We start from the raw sequence: 24950 nt of genomic DNA on the forward strand, positions 1-24950 counted from the left end.
CATCAAGGGGAAAAACTGAATAAATATAACTTGAACATTCATTTGTGTTGTCTTCATTGTTTTTCTTCTGTTCTGAAAAATGATAGATAGATTTAATTACTTGCTTTAAACTTATTTTAACCTTAATTTTAGTCTCATCTTTGTCATTTCTCATCGTTTTAAGATTAAGATTGTTAATAGATATACATTTCTATAAATAAAGTGTAATAAGCCTATTAGAGAGAGAAGTAAGGGGAAAACATCAGTCTGTCAGAGTTGGCCACACATATATAAAGTAGCCTAAATGAAAGCAAAATCTCTTCCATTTTAGGACGTAGATTAAAGGTAATTCCACTCCCTAAAGCATTGTACAATGGTATTAAGTGTTCCCATTCTCTCTCTCACTCACACACACACACACACACACGTGTGTGCACGCGCACCGCCAGACCTCCGCTGCCGCTGCGTGCGCGCCCCCGCGCTCCCTCAGGTGAATGGAGAGAGGGAGAGGAGTCCTGCGTGCGTCTGCAGCCGAGCTCAAGTGACTAAAATGGGGCTTCGCGGACTGAGCAGCACGGGGGTGTTCCTGACAGTCTGCCTTCTGTGGGTGACTGGATGCTTCACCCAAAAAGTGAGTACAGTGTGTGGCAGTAGCCCACTTTCTCTTTTGTTTGTCTACGGTTTGTCAAAATGTTTACAGCAGGGAGTAAAGTATGCAGTATATAGTAGACTATGTGGAGCATGTAGTAGTTGAAGCACCTTTCAAATGTCACGTCTCTTGACCGCGGTCAGCCGCACCTGGATCTCGTTGCACGTCTGTTTGTGGTATTATGGTATGGAGACACGAAGCGGCCAAAAAGCTGACGAAGACCTATATTTCAGCGGTTATGAATTAAATGTCACAAAAGATAAAAGATATTATGTTCGAATATATTATACTGTGTAGTTTTCCATAAAAAATAAAGTCTGCTAAAATACATTATAGCACTGATTATTTTCTACATGCATTATTCAAATTCCTTAATATAGTTAATACGAAAATGTCAATAAATTATTTTTCAGAACGACCAAGACTCTGTCTGTGTCAACTTTCTCTGCATTGTACTGTAGAATTGTAGAGAAAATGAATGGCAAAATCTGTCACAATGCATTATAGCACTCCTTGATATTTAGACAGGCATTATTCTAATTCCTTCAGAGGTAATATAGAAATTTCAATTCATTCTTCTTCAGAACGACCATGACTCTGTCTGTGTCAACCTTTATTGGGATTTACTTTGAAGTTTTGGAGAAAATTAAAAAATAAAGTCTGTCACAATACATTATGTCTGGTGTGCGTTTCCTGATAACATTGCCTCTTTGTGCACTACGAAGACTCTAAAGGTATATCTTAACTAAAGGTATACCATTTCTAGGCGTGTTCCCCGAACTATACCTTCGGAGGTTGCTTACAGGTATACCTTCTTACCTGCGACTTTACCACATGCTGTCCATGAGGGTGGTGCTGAATTGGTTGATATCGATGGATCGAGAATGGATTATTCACTATGCAGGGGCTGCTTCAGTGCGTAATGTGAGAAAGTGATGTTCTTTATAAAAAATTGTTGATTTTAAATAAAGACACAGAACTCTTTCCTGTTAGAATTAATCTACTTTCGCGATACAAAAATATGCTCTCGACATTTGGCAGTAAAATAACGCCATAGAAGACGAACATTGATGCCCTCCACAAAGAGGGTAAGTCACAGAGGGTCATTACTGAAAGATGTGGCTGTTTACAGAGTGCTGTATCAAAGCATATTAAATGCAAAGTTGACTGGAAGGAATAATTTGGGTAGGAAAAGGTGCACAAGTAACAGGGATGACCGCAAGCTTGAGAATACTGTCAAGCAAAGCTGATTCAAACACTTGAGAGAGCTTAACAAGGAGTGGACTGAAGCTGGAGTCAGTGCATCAAGAGTCTCCACGCTCAGACGTCTTCAGGAAAAGGGCTACCAAGCCACTTCTGAACCAGAGACAACGTCAGAAGCGTCTTACCTGGGCTGTGGAGAAAAAGAACTGGACTGTTGCTCAGTGGTCCAAAGTCCTCTTTTCAGATGAAAGTAAATTTTGCATTTCATTTGGAAATCAAGGTCCCAGAGTCTGGAGGAAGAGTGGAGAGGCACAGAATCCATGTTGCTTGAAGTCCAGTGTGAAGTTTCCACAGTCAGTGATGATTTGGGCTCCCATGCCATCTGCTGGTGTTGGTCCACTGTGTTTTCTGAAGTCTACAGTCAACGCAGCCATCTACCAGGAAATTTTAGAGCACTTCATGCTTCCTTCTGCTGACAAGCTTTATGGAGATGCTGATTTCATTTTCCAGCAGGACTTGGCACTTGCCCACACTGCCAAAGGTACCAAAAGCTGGTTCAATGACCATAGTGTTACTGTGCTTGAATGGCCAGCAAACTCGCCTGACCTGAACCCCATAGAGAATGTATGGGGTATTGTCAAGAGGAAGATGAGAGACACCAGACCCAACAATGCAGATGACCTGAAGGCCGTTATCAAAGCAACCTGGGCTTCCATTACACCTGAGCAGTGCCACAGGCTGATTGCCTCCATGCCACGCCGCATTGATGCAGTAATTAAAGCAAAAGGATCCCCTACCAAGTATTGAGTACATATACAGTAAATGAATATACTTTTTAAAAGCCTGACATTTCTGTTTAAAATATCCTTTTTTTATTGATCTTTTGTAATATTCTAATTTTCTGAGAGACTAAATTTTGGGTTTTCATTATCTGTAAGCCATAATCATCAAAATTTCAAGAAATAAAGATTTGAAATATTTCACTCTATGTGTAATAAATCTATATAATATATGGGTTTCACTTTCTGAAATGAGTGACAAAAAATATTGACCTTTTTGATATTCAATTTTTTTGAGATGCACCTGTATAAGCTGCTGAATTTGCTGCTGTGGCAGGTGAATTTGTTTAGAGAATTGCAGCTTCTTACATGGTAGCTAGGAGACTAAAGTTTTAGTGCACTTAATGGCACCGCGGACGGCGCTGTCTTTGATTTAGCTCAACCATTCCCTGTATCGCTGCCATAGTTTGGCCAAACTCCCCCTTCAGCCCCGAAATTCAGCTGCTGGCGGCTCTCCTCTTTCTCTTCTTTCTCTGCCATATAGCTGTTGAAGGCATACTGCCAGTTAGTGATATGCATGTTTAGTTTGTGCATGAGGTTGCGGGTTTAAAATATAAAAATTATATAAAAGATCTAGGGTTGCATTTAGTTTGCAATTTGGATTATTTTTATAAGTTTGCATGATTCCTGATAAATGCCATTTCAACTATTTCTGAAGTGCTTCTTGTTGGAAAGGAATCTTATCAGAATGTTTTTCTGTTGGACTTGTGCAGGCTTATTTTTTCATTTGTTAAAAGCTGTTAAATTATTAAGTAGTGAGTTATGTAGGGTTTTTTCATTGTGTTTTATGTGGTGACCACTGGGAGGTGCTCTGGGCATATATCTTTCTTGGTTTTGTTCCCTGACATGATGCATGTTGCAAAGTGATAGTAAAAGTTTCATGCAAGTTTGTTGCATTCTAACAGGAAAGATTTCTGTGTCTTTATTTAAAATCAACAATTTTTTATAAAGAACATCACTTTCTCACATTACACACTGAAGCAGCCCCTGCATAGTGAATAATCCATTCTCGATCCATCGACATCAACCAATTCAGCACCACCCTCATGGACAGCACGTGGTAACGTCGCAGGTAAGAAGGTATACCTGTAAGCAACCTCCGAAGGTATAGTTCGGGGAACACGCCTAGAAATGGTAAACCTTTAGTTAAGATATACCTTTAGAGTCTTCGTAGTGCACAAAGAGGCAATGTTATCAGGAAACGCACACCAGACATAATGTATTGTGACAGACTTTGTTTTTAATTTTCTCCAAAACTTCAAAGTAAATCCCAATAAAGGTTGACACCGACAGAGTCATGGTCGTTCTGAAGAAGAATGAATTGACATTTCTATATTACCTCTGAAGGAATTAGAATAATGCCTGAACTACACAGTATAATATATTCAAACATAATATAACTGTATCTTTTATCTTTTGTGTTATGGGACACATTTAATTCATAACCGCTGAAATATAGGTCTTCGTCAGCTTTTTGGCCGCTTCGTGTCTCCATACCATAATACCACAAACAGACGTGCAACGAGATCCAGGTGCGGCTGGCTTGACCGAGGTCGTCTCTTGGTCTGAAGGGAAGTTAATTCGGAGGTTTGGGGAAGGAGTTGTGATGAAATGTGGAGCAGCTTGTTGTGTGGTCTGGGTTCGGCTGAGAGGGGTCAGTTCAGCACGGGCCAGCGGTTCTGTATAAATAAAAGTGTTTCTGTATAAATAACTATATAAATGAGAATTCTAATTAACATAAAGGATAGGACAAAATTCTAAAATAAATTAATTGAATTAACAAATATCTTTTTTATGTGTAGATCAGGTATGAGCTGTTTTTAAGGTTTTAATTAAACATCTTCTATTACGGTGTATTCAATTCTTCAAAAATATATATTAATTTAATTTATTTATTTCTAGAGCTTGATGTCTGTGGTGTAGCCTACCTGAAGAGAGAAATTATTGTGGGAAATCTTGGCATAAGTATCTGTTTACATCAGATCAGATCACTCTTAGTACTACTAAGTGAATCAGTTTTACTTCAAAATATTATTCATATTTGACTCCGTGTTATGTGCTCAACATATAAGAAGCCATTTTTTGTCATGTGACAAGAAATAAATCAGATGATAGACCCCTTTAGACCCTTATGATTTATTTATTTAGTTAGTTATTTAATATCCCATGTTTTAAACTTGTTTTTTTTTTTTTTTTTCATGTCAAATGGGGTAATCCTAAGAAAACCTTGATATTCATAGCTCAAGAGTTCATATTTGTTCATGTGTGTTCAGGGTACAAGGAAATTATTTTAGTACTTTTTGCTGGTTGCTTACACCATGTGAAAATTTTAGTCATTATCAAAATGTTTAGAAATAGAAAATAGGATTTTTCTAAACATGTCTGCTATATTACTGGGAAAAATTTGATTTTGGAAACCTGTCTCTCTATCATACATAATACATAGTTGCATTATATATTGTTACATCATCTCATTGTCATAATATACCTATTTTGTTTCAGGGGGGGAGTTTTTTTTTTTTTGAGTTTATGAAACAGAAAGATATTCAGTGTTATAGCAGTGTTTGTTCCTCAGACCTGTCTATATGTACAGTCATAGATCAGGACCTTTGATATTCCCTTCACTTTACCCTCTTTTCATATTCTATCAGTTCTCATCACAGAAGCTGTACATTATTTATGTAGCTTCTCACGTGCTAGGAAAAGGAGAGTTTGGGAAATATGTTGTTAGGGAAAAGCTTAGTGTGTTTTCGAGGTGATTACCAGATTCCTGTGGAAAACATGCTCCACTCGTGCAATTAAACACATTGCTCTGTGGTCATTTCCGTATACCAATACTTATTCCCTTCCCAGGCATGAATATGAGTTATTGATTCTTGTGATATTCCATACAAGGATATACAGAGAGAGACAATTTTGATCTTAAATTTTGATGGTGCGTAGAGTAATTTCCCCTCATGTAAAAAAACACAAACTTTATGCAGTTATTTCTTCTGTGGCACACAAAATGTTTTTTCCTCAGTGTTTTTTTTTTCTTCTACATGCAATGAAACTCAATGCCAACAAGTCAGCATACTCCAAAATATCTTTATGTTCCATAGAAGAAAAGTGAAGTCACATGTTTCAACATTAGGGTTGACAAATGATGACAGAATTATAATTGATCAGAAATCTCTGAATTATGTAGTATATTCTGTCACTAGTTTCAGACTGGTCTTATTTATTTATTTATTTATTTTTGTGGGAAAGGTCAGCATCATTTTGACTGTGTCACATAAGGTCAAGGGCTATATCTGAGGTGACGACCTGTCAGATTCAGTCAAAATTTTCTTCCTCCATAATTCTGAATTCTGAGAATCCTGAGCCACTAACAAAGGCTTTGTTGCATTGTTGATGTGCATAGCTTCAGTTACTGAGTGTGTGCGGCTCTGCAGTTATCTGGCCCCTCTAAATGCTCCCTTTGTCCTCTTGAATTAAGTTGATTTTCTGAACTGTGCAAACCAAGTTTGGAATTTGCTGCATGGCCCTCACAATCAGATGAAGAAAAAAAGCTTTCTTATATGATATAATGTAAGATAGGTTTAGATACTTTTCATGGGTTTGTTCTCAGCAATGACAAAGAGTTTTCATGCAGGCCTTTCTCTAGTAGTCATCAATATTTTGGACAATGAATTACTCTCATTCTTGAGTTAATGTGGTTAGCACTGCATAGGTCAGAAAATTCCTGCGTGCATGCATCTATTTGTGTTCACATATCTATGTAAAGCACTTGCAGCTCTGTGAGTGATTTCTCTCAGTTATTCAACCTCACCCCACCAATAATGCTGTATCACACCCACTCAATTCTGACATTTTCACCCAGAATGGAGAAAGCCACTAGTAACAGGTTTAATGGGAGCAAACCACTAATGTGCATTTCCTGGCCAGCATTCCTGTGTTAAATTGGGGAATTTCAGAGTTACCGTTTTTAATGATTTGTTGAGTAACCACAAGAAATATAGTAGAAGTACTCCAGTGACAGCTATGGTCTAGTTGTGAACAAGTATTATAAATATTTTCAGGGTTGCTCTGGAAAATCTGGAAAACTAAACTATTAAATACCAAAACCATTTAAGTGAACTGCATTAAAAAAAACCAAGTGATTAAAACAGGGTTTACGCTTTATAAGTCTGAACCTTCCAGAAAAAATAAATAAATTACATCAACTAACATTTTCAAATTAAAAACCATCCAATATTATTTTTAAACATGTAAAACCTTTTCAAAATACTTAATGCTTTTTCATTTTAAAAATTCATTCTTTGGTTTCATTTACATTATTAATTAATACATTTCTCTGTTTCTGTGTGAGGTGCAGCAGCTACCACTGCTTTTTTCATCAAAATATTATTGTGAAATATTGTCATATTCCAGTCCTGCTGGCCTCAGTGTCCAGTGGCAAGCTATGACTGATGTAACCGGTTGTAACACATCATCACGGGCTCTCTGGGCTCGATAGTGCCTGGAACAGTCTCACTTTTCACAACCAATAAATAGCCGTGCTCCTCTTCCAGCCCCCTTACAGGGGCCCATAGCATGTTTATGGGGGACTCCCGGGGGTGTTTGTGCATTTGAGTGTGTGTGTGGCAAAAGGGGCTTAAGCTCTCTGCCAGCACAATTTCAGTAGTCATATTGTCAGCTCATGTTATCTCTGAAAGCTACATACAGAACAGTACCCGGAAAAGAACTGTATATGAACTGTCAGTTTAACAGCTAATTTAACTTCTCATATTTCATAATGAGTCACATTTTTCTGTTCAAAGCCTTTATGTACAGATAATGTTGGTGAGACAAGCAGAGAATTAATTAATGTAAAAATGACAAGTTTGTGAACAGATGTGTGTAACCTATCAAATACAAGAGGAAGTTTCAGTGGTGTTTTTCACATTGCAGTCCTTACTAAATCTGCTGTTCCCTACAACAGCTGTGAGTTCATCTGGCACTGTTTTATTCTCACTCTTTCAGTGAGTCAGCTACAGTTTGTTGATGTTAAAAGGGCAGGAGGCTTGTTTTTCAGTTCAAGAGTTGCTGTTGCATCAACAGAAACAGAAAAATAAAAATAAAAGGATACTAATAAATGAAATATATAGCTATATATCGCATAATATACCGCAAAATGTTTGCACAAAGTTGCATGCATACATTGTGCTTATATTGCTTTGCACTGTTATATAGGCTATTTATTAGTAAACTCAAACTGTGATCAGTAACATTAGATTGACACCTGTGTCTGGATGTATAATATAAGGGAAAGCCCCATGGCTGTTATGTATTGTCATTTTCCGGATGTGTGTGTGTGTGTTGGCTGCATGTGAAGATCTGCTCATAACACGTAGTATCATTTTATACCTGCCTGCCTCTTTATAGTGTTTCTGTAGTCTGCCCACAGGGTTTATGGTGCCCTCATTTCTTGTGGACTGGTCCCTTGCCATATTCTCTTTCCATTGTTACCTTTGTGTTTCATATTCTCTTAACCGAGTCATGCTGTGCTATTTAAAATTACAATTGATTGGTAAAATAATAGTAAAGTAAGGTCAGTGGCAAGTGAAAGGATGACATTACACTTTTTCTTGAGTTTGAGTTTAACTTTTCTTCTTCATTTTTTCTTTCATTTTTGTTATTTCCAAATGTGATGTATTTTTTAGTGAAACAGGTTATAATCAGAAAATAAAAATGTTGAGGGATACTTTTTATCTTTTGGGAATTGACAGAAAAATAAAAAGCTGGTGTTTCAGACTTGAACGTGATTTCATTTGGTTGTGGAGGGCTACTTCCCTCCTAGTCGTTGTTATCTTCACATTTTGGGTATGTGGATGGTAACTGGATTCAGTAGAATTCACTATCAATGAAAAACATCACACTTTGAAAAAAATAAATCGGTAAAAACAGTATGCCTTTAACATTAATACTTCTCATACATTACAACAAACACGAGACCATATGTCTTTAAAATCTGGAAACTATTTAAAAAAAAAAACAAAATTCAAAAAAATATTAATATTATAAACTTTTTTTTTTTTTTATGTTTTTGTGTGTGTGCATTCGTGAAGCTCAAGCAGTAGAGCATTGCAGTCTAGCAATGCCAAGATTATAAATTTGATTCCCAGCAAAGTTACCATACTTGAACTGCTAAAACCTTTCGCTTTCAATGCAGTGTACATTGATGGTAATTGGGTAATTGCTGAGTTAACAAAATACATTTATTTTTTTTATTTTTTTTATGGGTCAGATTGAACAATTTGAATGCACACACATGCATTTTAAAACTTTGCAAGCATGTTCATGACCCTAAATGAGAAATCCACAAAAAACATATCCTAGGTTCCAGTATTTCCAACAAGTTTGTTCGTTTGCGGGTCAAATTGATATAATACAAAGATTAAGTGATGGTGTCTTTTTATTTTATTTTCTCTCTCTAAAAGATATAAATAAGACCAAAAGCGGTGTATTAAGAAAGTAAATTGGTCTGTTGTGATGTTTGATGTTGACTTTAAAAGTCATGGATTTTTTTAAATGATACTCACTGACTAGTGAATGACTTTGAATGATCTGTCATTTAAGTGTGTATTGTGTGAGCGATTGTCAGAGGAGGAAGGGGGTCGCCAGCTCTCTTTTGATGTAGCACAACTGTGGCGCGATAACCAGCGGGACCTTATATAAATGCCTCCTACTTATTACCCTACTTTCATTAAAATGCTATCTAACCAAACAGCGAAGCCTTCCAGTGCCCCTGTGGGAGAAAAGACAACTTTACTAATTACGCCATGCCAGTGCGGGACAATAAGAATGTCCCATTTCCTATTCCACACTGTGGTACTTTGGACACCATTCATGTGAAGTCTACCATGCATGGTACACTGCCCTAACCAGCAGATAGTCCAGTATTATGACGGAGCCACGGTAATGACCCAATTCCATTTGTTCGGAGAGAGAGGGCGGTACTTACAAAAATCTCGCAAATCTCTGCCAAAGTTTTCTTTTTTGTTGTATTTTGGAAGTATACTTGATCATGTTGGACTCGTGGCACCACATGGTTTTCTGAGGGCAGATGGGTGGTTTGGTTGAATCCGGAACCTCTTTAGCACATTTCATTGAAACATGGACCTTAACCAACTGCATTTCCCCTATTTCTGCTTGGAATAATCCTACATGCTTGTTTTGAACCTTTTTCACCTCTTGTTCCAGTTTAGCTTGCTCTCTGTCTCTAATATTCATGTGCATTGCTCAACTTTCCTGGTGTGCTAACCTGAAATCGGCTTATTTTACATCTCCGAGTGGCATTTGACCGGATCAAATGTCAGGCATGCAATTATTAGTGTAGTAGCACATGAACCTGAGGTAAACTCTGGATCGCATGGGGCTTCGACCAACAGATCTCTGTTAGCTGAGTTTGATAAACGGCCTGAATGGAGAGAAACATGGGGTGAGAATCAAGGGTAGGAGTGTACGCAGAAGAAATAAGGCAGTATGAAGATGAAACATGCTTTGACCTTGTAAAGCTGATATTATTTACAGTGGCCTTGTCCATTTCAAGATGACTTTAGCACTGATCTCGCTTTGTCCTCCAACAAGAATGGTTTTTTGAAGTGGGTTGGGGCACAAATACATAGCTGACTGATTATGTGGCATCTTTTTTGATTTTGTTTATATTTTTCTGAAGAAAGACAAACATAAATAACGATGAAAGGCAAAATGTTATAATAATATATACGTCATGAATGAACATTATTCTTTAAATACGCATTTGGTTTTTGACCAGTGGTAAAATGGGTAGAATTCAACAATTTGGACATGGAGCTGCATTGAGCTCCCCATATCTATGGGATTGCACCATATAGGGCCTTAAAATGAACACACCAAATAAAAAGTTTATTAAGAACCAGAATTATAAAATCATATTGCAATAACTTGAATATTTCATAAGTTACAGGGACACAAACTTTGGAAAAAGAATATTTATGGCACTCGGGCAGGTATGCACTATCTAGTTGTTTTGATAAAGGCAATATTTTAAAATCTACAGCTGTACCTAATTGGGTCATATTGTTGGCTAACATTATTTATTTTCCTTCCCTGGCGATGTCAGTTGAAAAGGATGTCATTGAAAGTCATTTCAGAGGCAGTGCGTGTTTTACCATTTTGATGAAAGATTATCAAGCATTTCTTGTTGACTAAATCGTGACAATAAGACTTGGAATGTGTCTTTAGAAAGTAAACAGACTCAGTTTCATCTTGACTTTAATTTCACTTTTTGTCCCGCATAATGCCGTCACTTGGGGCTAGGCTTGTTACCTGTCTGGCGGTGTTCTTTTATTCCCTCCCACAGTCCAGAACCAGTGCCAACAGGAAGCCCAATAAACAAACAGGCCCCTGCCAAGGTCTGGTTTGGAGTGGTCTAGCCCCGATTTCCATCTGCCTCCAATTATACCGAGGTCCCCTCATCCTGCACACCTGTGAGATATTACGAACAGCATGTCTGAAGCAGTACCTCCCTGGGGTTAGCAAAGCAGCCAGCATATCCAGCTTTGATACCCGTTGAAGGAGAAAGGGTTGAATAGTTCAGTTTGGGAGAGGCAGACCGAAGCTAATTTTCTGAACAGAACATTTAGTTTTGTTGCTCAGTGGGTTTCTTTCACAGCTGTCTTTTGTTATTGCTCTGAAACGATTAAATTAGGGCAATGCTTTACGTAGGTTTCTAGCATCTAGCTACTTACCATCAGACCAGCTACGACTGCCAAAATTGTGTACCTATGTTTAATGTTGCATCGATTGAAGCGGAGCAGCGCCAAAGATTTTCCCGTTGGTTTGTTGAACTCGTGCCATCCTCTTGAACTTTCGATGCTAGAACTACCACAGCCTATTAAGATGTTTTAGGAGCGTAGCACTAACCCCCGGAGCGTGGGTTCTGGGAAGAATTATCTTGAACGGTCTCCACTGCTATTACATGACTTGTAATTTTCTTTGAGCTTGTTTATCTTAATCTACATTCCAGTGGTGCATAAATGTTCATCGTTGGTAATCTTTGTCTTTCCTTTGCTACCATGCAATTTTTAAAAGGGTCATCGGATGCAAAATTCATTTTACAAGTTGTTTGAACATAAATGTGTGTTGGAAGTGTGCGTGATAATGATAAAAATCAACCCAGTGTTTTTTTTTTAAATCCCTATTTTAAAATCCCCTTTCTCAAATCAGGCTGCTCTGAGATTCCTGTCAGAATTGCGTAGTTTTGCGCAGGCCGCTCCCACAATAGTTGATTGACAAGACCGTCTTACCTTAGACCCGCCCTGAGAGAGCTGAGTGAACTGAGCGAGCTGTCCGCCATTGCGTCGACTCCGATGCAGGGGAAGACAAGAACATCTCCGATTAAGCAATTGAGGTGTTTTGTTGTTGGATGTAATAATGAACGTAGCAGTTGTCATTAACTTTCAACATCTGAGCCGCTGAAGAAGCAGAGGAGTAACGTTACTTTCACTTTGAAGTGAATGCGCTGATCTGCCTAAATACATCTATGTTCACGCGAATCATTCGTGATCCAGCTTCATCTACAGAAGAAGTAACTAAGGGTTTTTTTATGAATCTTTGCAAATCGCCTTTCCTAATACCGTGCTAATTAGCCAGTTTCACGGCTAAAGTAAACATTACTGCTCGTCACCCCATAGAAGAGAGGGGCGGGGTCAGCAGAGCTCATTAGCATTTAAAGCAACACGGACTAGAATGGCTTGCTAAAAACAGAGCTGATTTTGACAGGTTTAAAAAGGTGTTTTTTACACAACCATTGAGAAATTTGAACTAAAATATGTTATAGACTTTTCATTACGACCCTAAAGAATCATATCGACTTGTGGAAAATGGGCATCCAGCGATGATGACCCCTTTAAATGTACTGCAATGAAGTCAACCTACCTTTCACACATGCGTCAGGCAACTCTTTGACCTCCAGATGAAAGTGTCCCGGAAGCTGATTTTACTATTTAATGTGCATAGAATTTTTAATTTGTATTATATGATGATTGTTATATTCTTTCATTGCGTTGTACAGCTTGAGGACAAGGCCCCCCGTTTTCCGCAATAATATCTAAAGGCCTCCCTAATGAAAAATAAATATATTAACTGCATTACTACATTTATTTCATGCTAAGTAAGTATAATAAAAAATACATTTACATATTTATGTACTTAATAAAAATACCCTGCAATTGTACTTCTAGTATAGTAAACTGGTATATTTGAAGTCAGCTAAATTGGAACAACTAATTTTGCGCTTAATGCACTTTAATTGTGCGGAAGTAGTGCTAAGGTCCAACTAAAGATATACTGAAGTATACAAAGTAGACAAAGCGTTGTTGAGGGGGTGCATCTAAAATTGTAGATTTTTAGTTAGATTTAGCTATTCAGCTAATTTGAAATCTTGTTTTGTCTTATTTGTATAATTTTAAGTCATCTCAAGGCCCCCTTGAAAGTCTTCCGAGGCACCTCAGTGTTCACAAGATCTTATTTCCTTTTGAAACAGGAAGTTTGATAACAAATCAAATCATCTCTAAATGTGAAGTATGTATGATTTTAATTTGATGGGATCTTTTAAGTTTGGATATGAGTCAAATATTCTGTCATGGGAAATTTTACATGTCAGCAAAACCATGAACTAGGTCTCATGGTCCTGTTTTAATCACAATTTAGTTCCAGACGGTCACAGTGGAAATGCATCTGATGCTTTTTTCTTGTGTTCTTTAGGTTTACTTTGATTGTGGAGCCAAGGTGGATGTTGTGGATTTGCAGGGCCTCATTCTGTCCCCTGGCTTCCCATATAACTATTCATCTGGAACTCATTGTGTGTGGCAGTTCTTTGTACCTGTTGGTCACCACCTAATCATGGAGATGTTTGATTTTGATGTCTTTGAGAGCCACGACAGTCCCACCACATCGGCTGCCGATGTGGACGAGTTACCGAACGATGGTGGCACGCTGGTATCGAAGAGCCTCGGAAGTCCTAAAGAACCCCAGTCCACACACCGAGAGGACGTCAAGCAAGTGGTGGTCCAAGAACAGTCCACCAAAATGGAGATGACCAAAGTTTCCAATTCTGCCAAAATGCTTTCCGATTCCCCCTCGGCTCCACAAGGATCTCTTCCAGTTGAAAACAGAAATTCAGTTTCCTCTCAGGCATCAAGAGCAGCCATTGACTTTATCTCTTCAAGCCCACGTACGGCCACAGAAACGGGTGACGCTGTGAGCCCTGAGACCCAGCCACCTTTGATTGATGCCTGTCCCCATGATGTTCTCTACATATCAGATCTCATCACCTTCTCCTCCAGATTCTGCGGCTCTAGACGGCCTTCTAGCAGTCAGTTAGTGTTTGGATCTGATGATGACATGGTGGAGGTCATTATGGAGTTGATTACCATTACCCACCTGGGCCGTGGTTTTGCTCTCCTTTTCCATTATCAGAATCAAACTCTGGCAGCCACAAGCGAACACCAGAGATCGCTTTTGACCTCAGACAGCAGAACTGGTGCACTGCTCGGTGCTGTAAGTGGAACAGTTGTATTTGCTGTGGCCCTTGCTGGCATCCTCTGTGTGATTTTCAGGTAAGGACGTTTCTTCTACAGTTGGAGAGATTTATTTGTAGTTGACCATGCAAACATATCTGACTTAAGAGTTGCTAGGTGAACCAGTGATGGATGTGAATATCTAATGTCTGCATTTTATATATATATATATATATATATATATATATATACTGTACACTGCTGTTGAAAAGTTTGGGGTCAGTAAGACTTTAAGATATTGTTACTTCAGTAGGTTTGCATTAAGTTGATCAAAAGTGACATTTAAGACATTTTATGTTACAAAAGATTTTTATTCCAAATAAATGCTGTTCTGTTGAACTTTCCAATTTTCAAAGAATTCTGATAAAACGTAGAAGTTTCCACAAAAATATTAAGCAACTCTTTTCAACATTTATAATGTCAGATTGTTTCTTGAGCTCCAAATCAGCATGATTTCTGAAGGAGCATGTGACACTACGGACTGAGGTAATGATGCTGAAAATTCAGCTTTGCCATCAGAGGAATAAACTACATCTTACAATATACAGTCTATTGTAAAATACGAAGCAGTTGTTTTAAATTGTAATTATTATTACTGTTTTTACTGTATTTTAGATCAAATGTAGCCTTGCTTGTATTTTTGATTAAATAAATGCAGCTTTTTCTTCAGCTTTTTCTTTCTTTTTAAATGCAACTTTTTCTTCAAAAACATAAAAAAAATAAATCTCACTGACCCCAAACTTTTCAATAGTGGTGTATAATTTATTTTTACTGTGCATTGTGAAATTATATATATTAATGTGACATTTGTAATATAAATGTCATCCTGACATGTAGTCAGCATTTCATACCCTCGCTCACAGTCCATAACCTGCTATCAGTATCACAGTTATTCACTTTAGAGTTAGTAGCATACACAGTACCATGTCCGTGACAACGTAAGTCAGACGAGCTGGTGTTGACTCAGCTGGAGGTATTTTTCACCATTGTTGGCAGCTTAAATCAAGTCTTTCTTCTCCTTTTTGGGAAACACTTTGATGTTAAAACACTATTCATACCTGAGCATGTTGATGCTGCCGCACCTTGCATTAAACTAAATGTACAAAAGCGAGGTGCAGTCACACAATACAGAGAAGAGAAAGCGGAAGAAATATAAGAAGCCGAGAGAAAGGGTAGAATAGAGAAAACGAGAGGCCATTGTCCACAAAGATGTTTCAATTGTTTGTTAAAACACAAGCATGACGTTTCAAAGAATCCATCATGTAAGATTCATTCTTAGTTGGTCCCAGTGGGAATAAACTGTGTCACTTTTGACACTCACAGAATTGATTTATGAAGCCTAGAATTACTGAGCGGAAGTAATTATTTTCCCCAATGCCTTTCATTGGTTCTGTTTGCAGAGGGAACCGGGCCGTTTCAGTTGTTTTTTTTCTTTCCCTGTTACTAATTTCATCAGCAAGTGAAATTATGTTTTCTTTACTGATGACATGACCTTCCTAGAAGTCATGCAATTACAGTTTATAGCATGAATCAGATAAAATATACAGTTCAACACGCTCCTACAAAATTATACTGGTGTACTCTGAGCAAATCAGAAATGAATTTGGTTATTTGAGTGTGTGTGTCCTAGCAGATTTTATAGCAGATATTGAGCTGAGAGAAGTAAACCGTTATTTAATGGATCACCTAATAACCAATAACAGTAATTAAAAGCCAACAAGATGATGTTACTTGTTGTTTTCCCAGGCCGAAACTATGCGCAAAAGGAGCCAATGCTTCCTCTTCCATCAGCTCAGAGGTAAACAGTCATCATATGTTCTTTTTTCAGATGGACCCCACCTTTATGAAAGATGAGGAGGAGTTTGTACTGCATCCAGGGTCCAAAATGTTTCGCCACACTTGGCAATGTCGAGTGAATTGATTAAATGTACCATCCATAAATGATGCATATGGGGCATGAAACTGCAATAATTAAAATGTATTTTGGGTCCCACTTTATATTAGGTGGCTACTACTATATACTTACATTTAAATTAATAATTTGATACAATGCACTTATTGTGTACATGCATGTTTTTACATTGTACTTATATATTTAAAAATACCTATATGTAATTACATCTGTAATTAATTTCTGTAATTACATTTATAATTAGACCAAACCTGTCCCTAACCTTACAGTATCCCACCTCAATAGCAGCAAAAGTGTTTTGAAATACAATATGACCACAATAAGTTCATTGTACTTATTTTTATACAATACAATGTTTATTTATATAGCACATTTAAAACAACCAAAGTCGACCAAAGAATATGCAAAACAAAAACAAGTCGACAAGTTTATAAACAATAAAACAAAAAAATATATATAAAACACAAACTGTAAAATGAATGTGATTCGCTAAAATAAAAAGACCACTAAAAGTCAAATAATATTAAATGCCAAGGAAAAGAGAGAGGTTTTTAGAGTAGACTTAAAGACAGATATTGTTGAGGCACTTCTAATATGAATTGGGAGACTATTCCGCAATTTAGGACCAACAACAGAAAAAGCACAATCACCTCTATTTTTGAGACGTGCCCTAAGAACTTGCAATAAACCAAAATAATCAGATCTGAGAACTCTTGACTGAGTGTATGGTTGTAACAGGTCAGTACTGTGGAGCCAGATTATGAAGAGATTTATAGACAAACAGTAGAATTTTCAAATCAATTCTATATTTGACTGGCAGCCAATTCAGTGAAATCAAAACAGGCATGATGGACTCATATTTGCGCTTCCCATAAAGAAGCTGCAGCATTTTGAATCAAACTGTAGAGGAGAAACGCATGACTGAGGAGCACCGATATACAGTGAGTTGCAGTACTCCAATCGAGATGTTACAAAAGCATGCATAACCATTTCAAACTTCTTTAGAGACAAAAATGGCTTCGCCTTCGTCAAAAGACGAAGATGATAAAAAACATGACTTAACCACAGCACTTATCTGCTTACCAAATTTAAGATTATTGTCGAACCATACACAGACGCTTTTTGCGCATGTAGTTCTATATGGAGTAAGAGGTCCAGATTCAAAACGATGTACACAGTGGTCATTTGTGCCAAACAAAATAAATTCTGGTTTACTTTGAGGCTTAAGAAGTTACTTGTAAGCCAAAGTTTTAGTTCATCCAAACAATTTAAAATAGGCTTTAAAGCCTGCTTGTTATCACGCTTCAAAGGGATATATATTTGTGTGTCATCGGCATACAGATGAAAAGAGAACCCATACTTATTAAGAATAGATCCTAGAGGAAGCATGTAAAGACAAAACAGCACTGGACCAAGGATCGAGCCCTGAGGGACACCAGATTTTAAAGATATTTCAGATGAGGAGTGGTTTCCAATACTAACATCATACCTCCTATCTGTGAGATAAGAACAAAACTACTGCAGTACCATGTATTGTATTTTATGATGTAAGTACATAGTATTTAAGGCCACCTAATATAAAGTGTATTATTATTTTAAGCATTATTGTTTAAATTCGAAAAATTACTCCTTGCATATTTTATATTTAAATGCGTTTGTGTGTGTGTGTGTGTGTGTGTATAGATAAGCAGACTTGATCTTTCACAGAAAATGTGAATGCACAGTGATTTTGTGCTGTCATTTGGTGCTTTGGCGAGTCATTATTTTGGTCGCTCATGTAGAAATAATGTGAGGTATTGTGTTGTAGATTCCAGAAGGAGTGCTAAATTCAGCGGCGGATGTGAGTGAACTGCAGATGGTTTCTCCCAATCACTTGGAGCCGCAGCCGGGAACAGTGATCGACAACAACAACCGTTCCCTCAATCGCAGTCTGTCCCATGCAGGTGCGTAGTGTCTCTTTATCGTCCCACTGCCTCATTCTGTTTTCCCTTCTACATCGCTCCCTCAATCCATGAATCTGTCTCGCTCGCTCTCTCTCTCTCTCTCTCTCTCCCTCTCTCTCTCTCCCTCTCTCTCTCTCCCCCCAGATGTATTGTTTTCTTCATTGATGTTGTCAGATGAAGGGAGGTTTGGGGTCACTGGGTTGTTTTGGTGAAGCTGTGGAGTTCATTTGTCCCCTTTCTGAACCTATACATTGAGATGAATTAGTCTTTTCTAGGAACAGACAAAGGCTAAATTACTGTAATTCAAGAACAGTATAGCAAGACTACCAGAGCTCCATTATGGTGTAGGTTGCAGAAAATCATTAGTCATTCTAAAATGATATAATTGTTAAAAGAAATTAAACGTTTCAATGTAAACAATGTAAATAACAATTCATTTAAAAACAGACGTGAGGCAATATAATGCCATTTGTTTTAGATGTCTCTACTGAAACAACAGAAGGTGCATTTTGAGCCTTTAATATTTTTATGCAAATTTATATGTAAAATATAATAATATTGTGTGAATTTTTGAAAAAAGGTTTCTCATTAAATAGGGTCACAGATGGTGCAATTTCTGTAGAAACTATGCATATAAAATCAGGAAAAAAAATCACAGACAAACCTTTTATATTCTGTTTAGTGTGTAATGAATTTAGTTTTTTATTGCAGTATCATTAGTCCTAGTAATGATAGATAACTATTACTCCCGATCTTAAATATGTGGATCCAGCCTTTAAACCTGTGTTTGTTGATGACTGATGTGACTTAGGTGGGAAAATACGATGTTGTTGAAGTTCAGCAGTAACCTTTTCAAATGAAATTTTGGAAAAGTAAAATGATTTTGTCGTCTTCGTCATCGTCGCCTTCTTAAAAACAAATATATGAAGTCACAATATCATAATGAGAAGTCAAGACCTTAATGCAGTAAGGAGCATTGGGACATTGGCTTTACACTAAGCTCTAAATCTCAAATAGCCCACTTTTTTTTAGCTTATTTCAAATGTACCAGCTAGAGAATTTAAATGTTTCCATTTAACCTTCAAATAAGCACCAGGTCACACTTAGCTGAGGGTTTTTTTTTTTTTTTGAGACTATGACAAATTATTAACTTTTTAATAAAAACTTGAGACAAATTATTCAGCGTTGTATATACATGTTAACCTGAAGTATTTAATAAAGTCATTTTTATAAATATGACATTCCATATGTTCTGTGTTTTGTGCTCTGAAGGGTCTTCAGTAAATGGAGCGTGTGACGTGTCAGAGAAGACCGCTCTAGAGCAGTTCTCCAGTGGTCTGACTGAATTAGAATTAGGCACAGATGAGGTTTTTGTCATCGCCTCTGCACCCAACTCAGCCCAGCTGCCCTTCTCTCCACATACTGTGAGTACATTGCTACAACCAGAAATGGATGAGAAACTTTATTAAAAATGATTAATATATTTTAAAATGCAATTAATTCCCTTGGCAAAGCTGAATTTTCCGAAGTCATAACTCCAGTCTTCAGTGTCACATGATCCTTCAGGAATCTAATATACTGGTTTGGTTATTTAAAAAATAAAATAAAATTATTAACGAGAGAAAATCTTTTGAATGTATGTAAATACAAACTTTTGACTGTATTTTGCATGTACTTGTGTAATATTTGTTCTCATTAAGCCACAAAATATTAAACCCAGTAGCTTTTATTTGAAAGAAAAAAAAACAAGCTCACTTTTGAAGCAGAATCTTTCATGAAATTTAAGGTATATCACATTAGATATTAAAAATTTGGATTATAGAATTTTTAACATTAATTTGATATTTTTTACTACATTTGTAAGTTCCTATGTTGTTCACATTTCTTATTTCATGTGTCTTTTATTTATTTATTTTTCATTCTCATCTTCATTTCTCTATTTAAATTTTTTTTTTTAATGTAATACAGTAACCAACATGATTTTGTCCTGATGTGCAACAAAAAAGGGTTATCAAACTTTCTCCATTAGGAACGGTGAGGGAAACTGATTTCACACATCCACTGAAATCACAAAATAAAATATGATTTAGTGATTTAAAGTGAAGTTTGTTTTGAATAAATGTCCTGCATATTTTTATTTATTTTTTTTCAGATGCCACCTGGTTTGATAGTTTGTTGTCTAATGCATGTGTTCAAATACTTTTGAGGGTCACTCTGCTGTCTTTTTAATTTGTATTACTTATATAAATATGGTGCTTTTATTGCTCTCCTAGCACTATAAGAGATACTCTGTTTACTTTTTCTTTGTAGTTTGAAGTGTTCTTGATGACGCTGAATTGTTTTCAGCTTGAATGGCTGGTGCAGTGTAGTGCGCTGATGGAGGCCAAGCTTCATGGTGTGTGGTGATGTTCTGGATGAGGGGCAGAGAAGTAGCTCTTCACTAGAGGCTGCTGGGACGCTGAGACTCTGGCAGCCGGAGGGGAGCTGGCCCGCTAATAGCTCTGACTAATGAATGCTATCCGCCTGTAGCCAATTTCCCAGCTCAGCTCTGTGTGCTTCTGTGCAAGTGTGTGGTCCATGCTGCTTTGGCTCTGAAATGTGGCATGAAAAATTTGCCAAGTTGTGCCATCCGAGGAGGTTTGTGAAGAATCAGAAACCTGCATCTCTGGTGTCCGGCTGCGTGCCTGCTAGCTGTTTGGCACTGCAGTTTCTTCATCCTTTTTTGTTTTTGCCTTCACCCCACAACTGGACATTTTGGTATTGTTTTGGTTAAAAATATGAAACCATGCCAGAACAGCTCAAGATTAAATCCAGCATAAGACATGGAGAGCTGTTGGAGATCATTTATGAGGACTGTCAAACTCCTACTGATGAGAAAAGCCCTTCTGATACTCACCCACACGCTGCACATGTCCGATTAACAGCTGACTGACACATTTGGAGGTCTCTGCCGCGGCGCCTGAAACTGGTCAAGAGAACGGGAGAAATTCTCTTCAATCTTACTAAAGCGACTCCTGAAGCAGCAGCTGGTCTCTCTGGATATAGCTTCCCCGACTTCAGCAGGTTCATACTGCTCTGAAAGCTTGAAATCCAAGCCAAATTCTCACGTTTATTAGTTTTACACTGATGCAAGTTTATTTATAATAAAATGTGATTTCTAGCACCTTTGAGCAATTTTTGGCCATTTATGAAGCTCAAATTATTTAATTTCTGAATGGGTCCGGTGGGGAACCTTGTAAGCCGCTTTCCTGCCTAGTTAATTTTATTATCAAGCTAATTACTGTGGTATTATACATTGTGTTGTGCAAAGTTAATGGATTCCTGTTTTCTCAAATATTTGGAATTTCCCCCATTTTTTTTTTTTTTTTTTAGATTTCCTTTTTGGTGTATTCTATGTTTTTTTTTTTTCTTGTTATAATTTAACAATTGCATTTATTTGATAAAAAAAATACAGTAAAATCAGTAATATTCCGAAATATTATTACGATAAATTTCTTTTAAAAAATCTTACTGACCCGAATGTAAAATATATTAAAATTTTAAAATGAAAAATATTTTATGTAGTGAAGTCGAACATCCACTACAGAGTTAAACTATTGTTATACAAGTAAACAACAAAAATTCATAATATTTCCAAATGAATGTGATTCTGATCATTTTACCTTTTTGCATTTAGTTACTTTAGAAAGATAATTTTTTTTAGTGTTTGTCAGTTGTACAGGATCTACTTCTCCTAAATTAGTTCTGTGTTTTATAGCAACGAGAGCGTTTTCTGAGACACAGTGACACGGGACCCAGCCGTCCCTTCGACTGGCCGACTCCAGACCAAGCGCAGCCTTCTGTGACACAGAGCAGCCAGGCCGGATCGACAAACAGCGCACGACCACGAGCATGGAGTGTCCGAACCTTCCAGGATCTCCTTCCTCCTCTTCCTCAACTCCATAAGAAATGGTGCAGCTGGAACTCTACCAGCCCATTCACCAAGCTGGTGGACAGTGTGAGTATTGAGGCAGAAGGCATTTTTATCACATTTAGCACACAAAAATATGATTAAAAGTTCATTAGTGAGAAATGTAAAGACCATGTGCTTTTTATGCTTTTTTTTATGCAACTGTAAAAAATAAAAATAAAAAATAAAGATTTACAACCTTTCATTTGGACGCATAAATGTGCTTCTAATGATGTCCATGGTCTTCTTCATCATAACATTCATCATCATTTTTTCCTTAGGACTCTTTAATTCATTTAAGTACACAAGCACAGGTGGTAGCAAAAAAAGTGTTTTTCATACAAGTTTGTTTTGTTTTTTTCCCACGCTTTTTCATATACAGTGCACACACACACACACACATATACACAGGTGGCCAAAATGATTAGAACACTAGTATAAAAATGGTTTTAAGTCTGTTATTTCTATCTTTTGCTGTGTCATCCAAACATTCATTTTGCCATTAATGTTAATAAGAGACCTACCTGCAAAGCTCCCAGAAAAACTATACGCAAGTGCACCGAGGGCAAAAGCTGCTTTAAACATGGTCATTGATTTAATAATGAAATAATGAAAATGTATTTATGACATTATTTTTGGCAGCATCCTCATTTTACAACAGTGCCCAAAACGTTTAGCAGTACTGTAGCTTTGCAGAACATGATCATTTGCATAATCATTTTGGCCACCACTCTATATGAGATGTATATTAAACCATAATTTAATGAATAATGTTTATTCCAATTAGACATTTATAAAATATTTGTCACTTTTGATCAATTAAATGCGTCCTTGTTGAATAAAAGTTCATTTGTAAAAAATAAATAAATACATTCTGTATATTTCGATATTTTTTAAATTGGAATACACAAAAAAAAAATGGTGCTATAAAGCACTAAAAGTGGTGCTTGGCTCGTAATCATAGGGGAACCACTTTTGGTGTTGTATAGCACCATATCTTTAAAGGTGCTATACAGCACCTTTGTCAAATGGTGCTATGTAAAACCATAAGAGGTGCTGTAATGCATTGTACTTCTTCAACAAAAATGGTGCTAAACAGCACCAACAGTGGTTATTTGGCTCGTAAAGAACCTTTAAAGGGGCTTAACAGGTTCTTTGTACGGCAGTGGTGCTATATAGCCCCTGAGTCTTATCACTGAAGCATTTTTTTAGAGTGTATATAGCAGCAAACTGTCATTAACCTAAACTGCAAGTCTTCACTTTGAAGAATGGGACAGTGTTTAATTTATCTGTGGTATATGATTCACATCCTGTAAATATTTAAAAACTCACCAGACCTGTTTTTGAATTCCCATTCCTGTTTTTTTTTGGAAATAGTAGTGAAAAAATTTTTGTTTTTTGAACTGTGACACTTTGCACTCAGGGACTCCCAAGCTCAGCTACAGACTCTGGAAGGGGAAAGGTCCTATCTGATGCTCCTCTTCACAGTCCTGCCACCAGCTGCAAGTCCGACTCCTTCACGAGTAACGCCTCTTACCCCCTGACTCAATCCGCCCAGCGCCAGCGCTGTCTCAACTCCACCAGCAACCTCAGACGCTCACTGTTAAACGCTCCCTGCTTTGGCCTGCTCTCCGGCACATCCAAGTTCTCCAAAGCACAAACCAATGGAATTACATCCCCAAACATGCTCTCAGACACCAGCGGTGCCCTGGCCAGCCAGCTGCAGGTCAACGGTCGAATATCAAGTGTTGAGGATGACCACGTCACTGTACCAGTGTTTGCCATCTCAGAAGAGGAAGACCGACAGCCTCTAGTCTCAGCAGAGCATCCCGAGAAGCCTTTGCGGATGAACGGACAGATGTTTGAAGGCACAAAGATGCCACTGCTATCAAAAAGCCAAGCTCCCAGCATCCAACCAAGCTCTTTACCAAGGGGAGGCCGTGGTGATGCGTTGGAGATGCAGGATCCTTCAGCTCTCTCTTGTTAAAAGTGACTCCAGAAACAAAGTCTGCCAGTGCCATGAAGTTTGAGTATGATGGTCATGTGACCAATTTAGCCAATAAATGATCTCAACAGGACTGAAAACTCAGCTTATGAGCTGCTGTTCCAATATGCCGTGAAGTTTCAAATCAGTTTATGAAGCACTTATCATTCTTTGTGTTCTTGTATCTGCACATTTAATTTGCCAAGTATAAAACCACCATCTAACAGTATATTTTATTACCTGCAAATGTATGTATATGATAAACGTTTAATGTTTCTGCTCACTACTGAGAGTTTCGAGTTGTAGACCGGCTGCATTGTTATTTTCATTATGAAATTCCATGTTTCTGTTCTATGAACAATGCAGCTTGTTCTAATCCCTTTGCAACCCGTAGAAGACCAATTAGCTGGTCTGATAGAAAGCTGCTTGGCATCTTCCACGTTTTGTTTTTTGTAATTCACGATGGGTCCAATTCACATTTTGTACTGTTAAAAAAAAGTTAGTAAATCATATATGAATGGAAATGGCATATATTATTTCTCAAGGGAATTAACCACTGAAAATTTCATTTTGACTTGGTTTAAACTTTGTTCTATGAGTTTATTTTACATCTATATCACTATGTGCCTTGTGGCCATCATCTATGCTGCTAAATATGCACTGACGCAATACCTGAAATTGTGTATACAATACTTTTTATAACGTTTGCAATTTCATAACGGTTTTCTTTATATGGTGTTTTCCTGAATGCAGTAATATTGTCAACTGTACTGATTTTGATGGATTATAAAGGGAACTGATCACCGTACAGACATTTAAAATGCAGTAACTAACATATAATGCAAATAAAATACTGTATAGTGATGTGTGGTGCTGTATTATCTTGTACAACCATTTCAGAATATCC

At 37.3% G+C, this 24950-nt stretch overlaps 1 protein-coding gene across 1 annotated transcript; it reads left to right on the top strand.

The window, feature by feature from the left end:
• The first annotated feature begins 469 nt into the window (after window positions 1-469).
• On the top strand, window positions 470-24906 carry LOC306869633 (uncharacterized protein). Its single transcript, XM_079416460.1, has 7 exons — window positions 470-610; window positions 13441-14294; window positions 16002-16053; window positions 17975-18110; window positions 19383-19534; window positions 21868-22107; window positions 23483-24906. Exons 1-7 carry the CDS (start codon window positions 530-532, stop codon window positions 24044-24046), a joined length of 2079 nt encoding a protein of 692 aa, XP_079272586.1. The 5' UTR covers window positions 470-529; the 3' UTR covers window positions 24047-24906.
• The last annotated feature ends 44 nt before the right edge of the window (window positions 24907-24950 follow it).

This window comes from Barbus barbus (assembly GCF_936440315.1).
Source record: "Barbus barbus genome assembly, chromosome: 5".
NCBI classification, from domain to species: Eukaryota; Metazoa; Chordata; class Actinopteri; order Cypriniformes; family Cyprinidae; genus Barbus; species Barbus barbus.

What these genes read in the sequence shown, in the direction of transcription:
- LOC306869633 (XM_079416460.1), top strand. Translation starts at nt 530, where the DNA reads ATGGGGCTTCGCGGACTGAGCAGCACGGGGGTGTTCCTGACAGTCTGC. An exon ending in CTGGATGCTTCACCCAAAAA is followed by an intron (nt 611 to 13,440) that starts GTGAGTACAGTG and finishes TGTGTTCTTTAG; the next exon opens with GTTTACTTTGATTGTGGAGC. An exon ending in ATCCTCTGTGTGATTTTCAG is followed by an intron (nt 14,295 to 16,001) that starts GTAAGGACGTTT and finishes TTGTTTTCCCAG; the next exon opens with GCCGAAACTATGCGCAAAAG.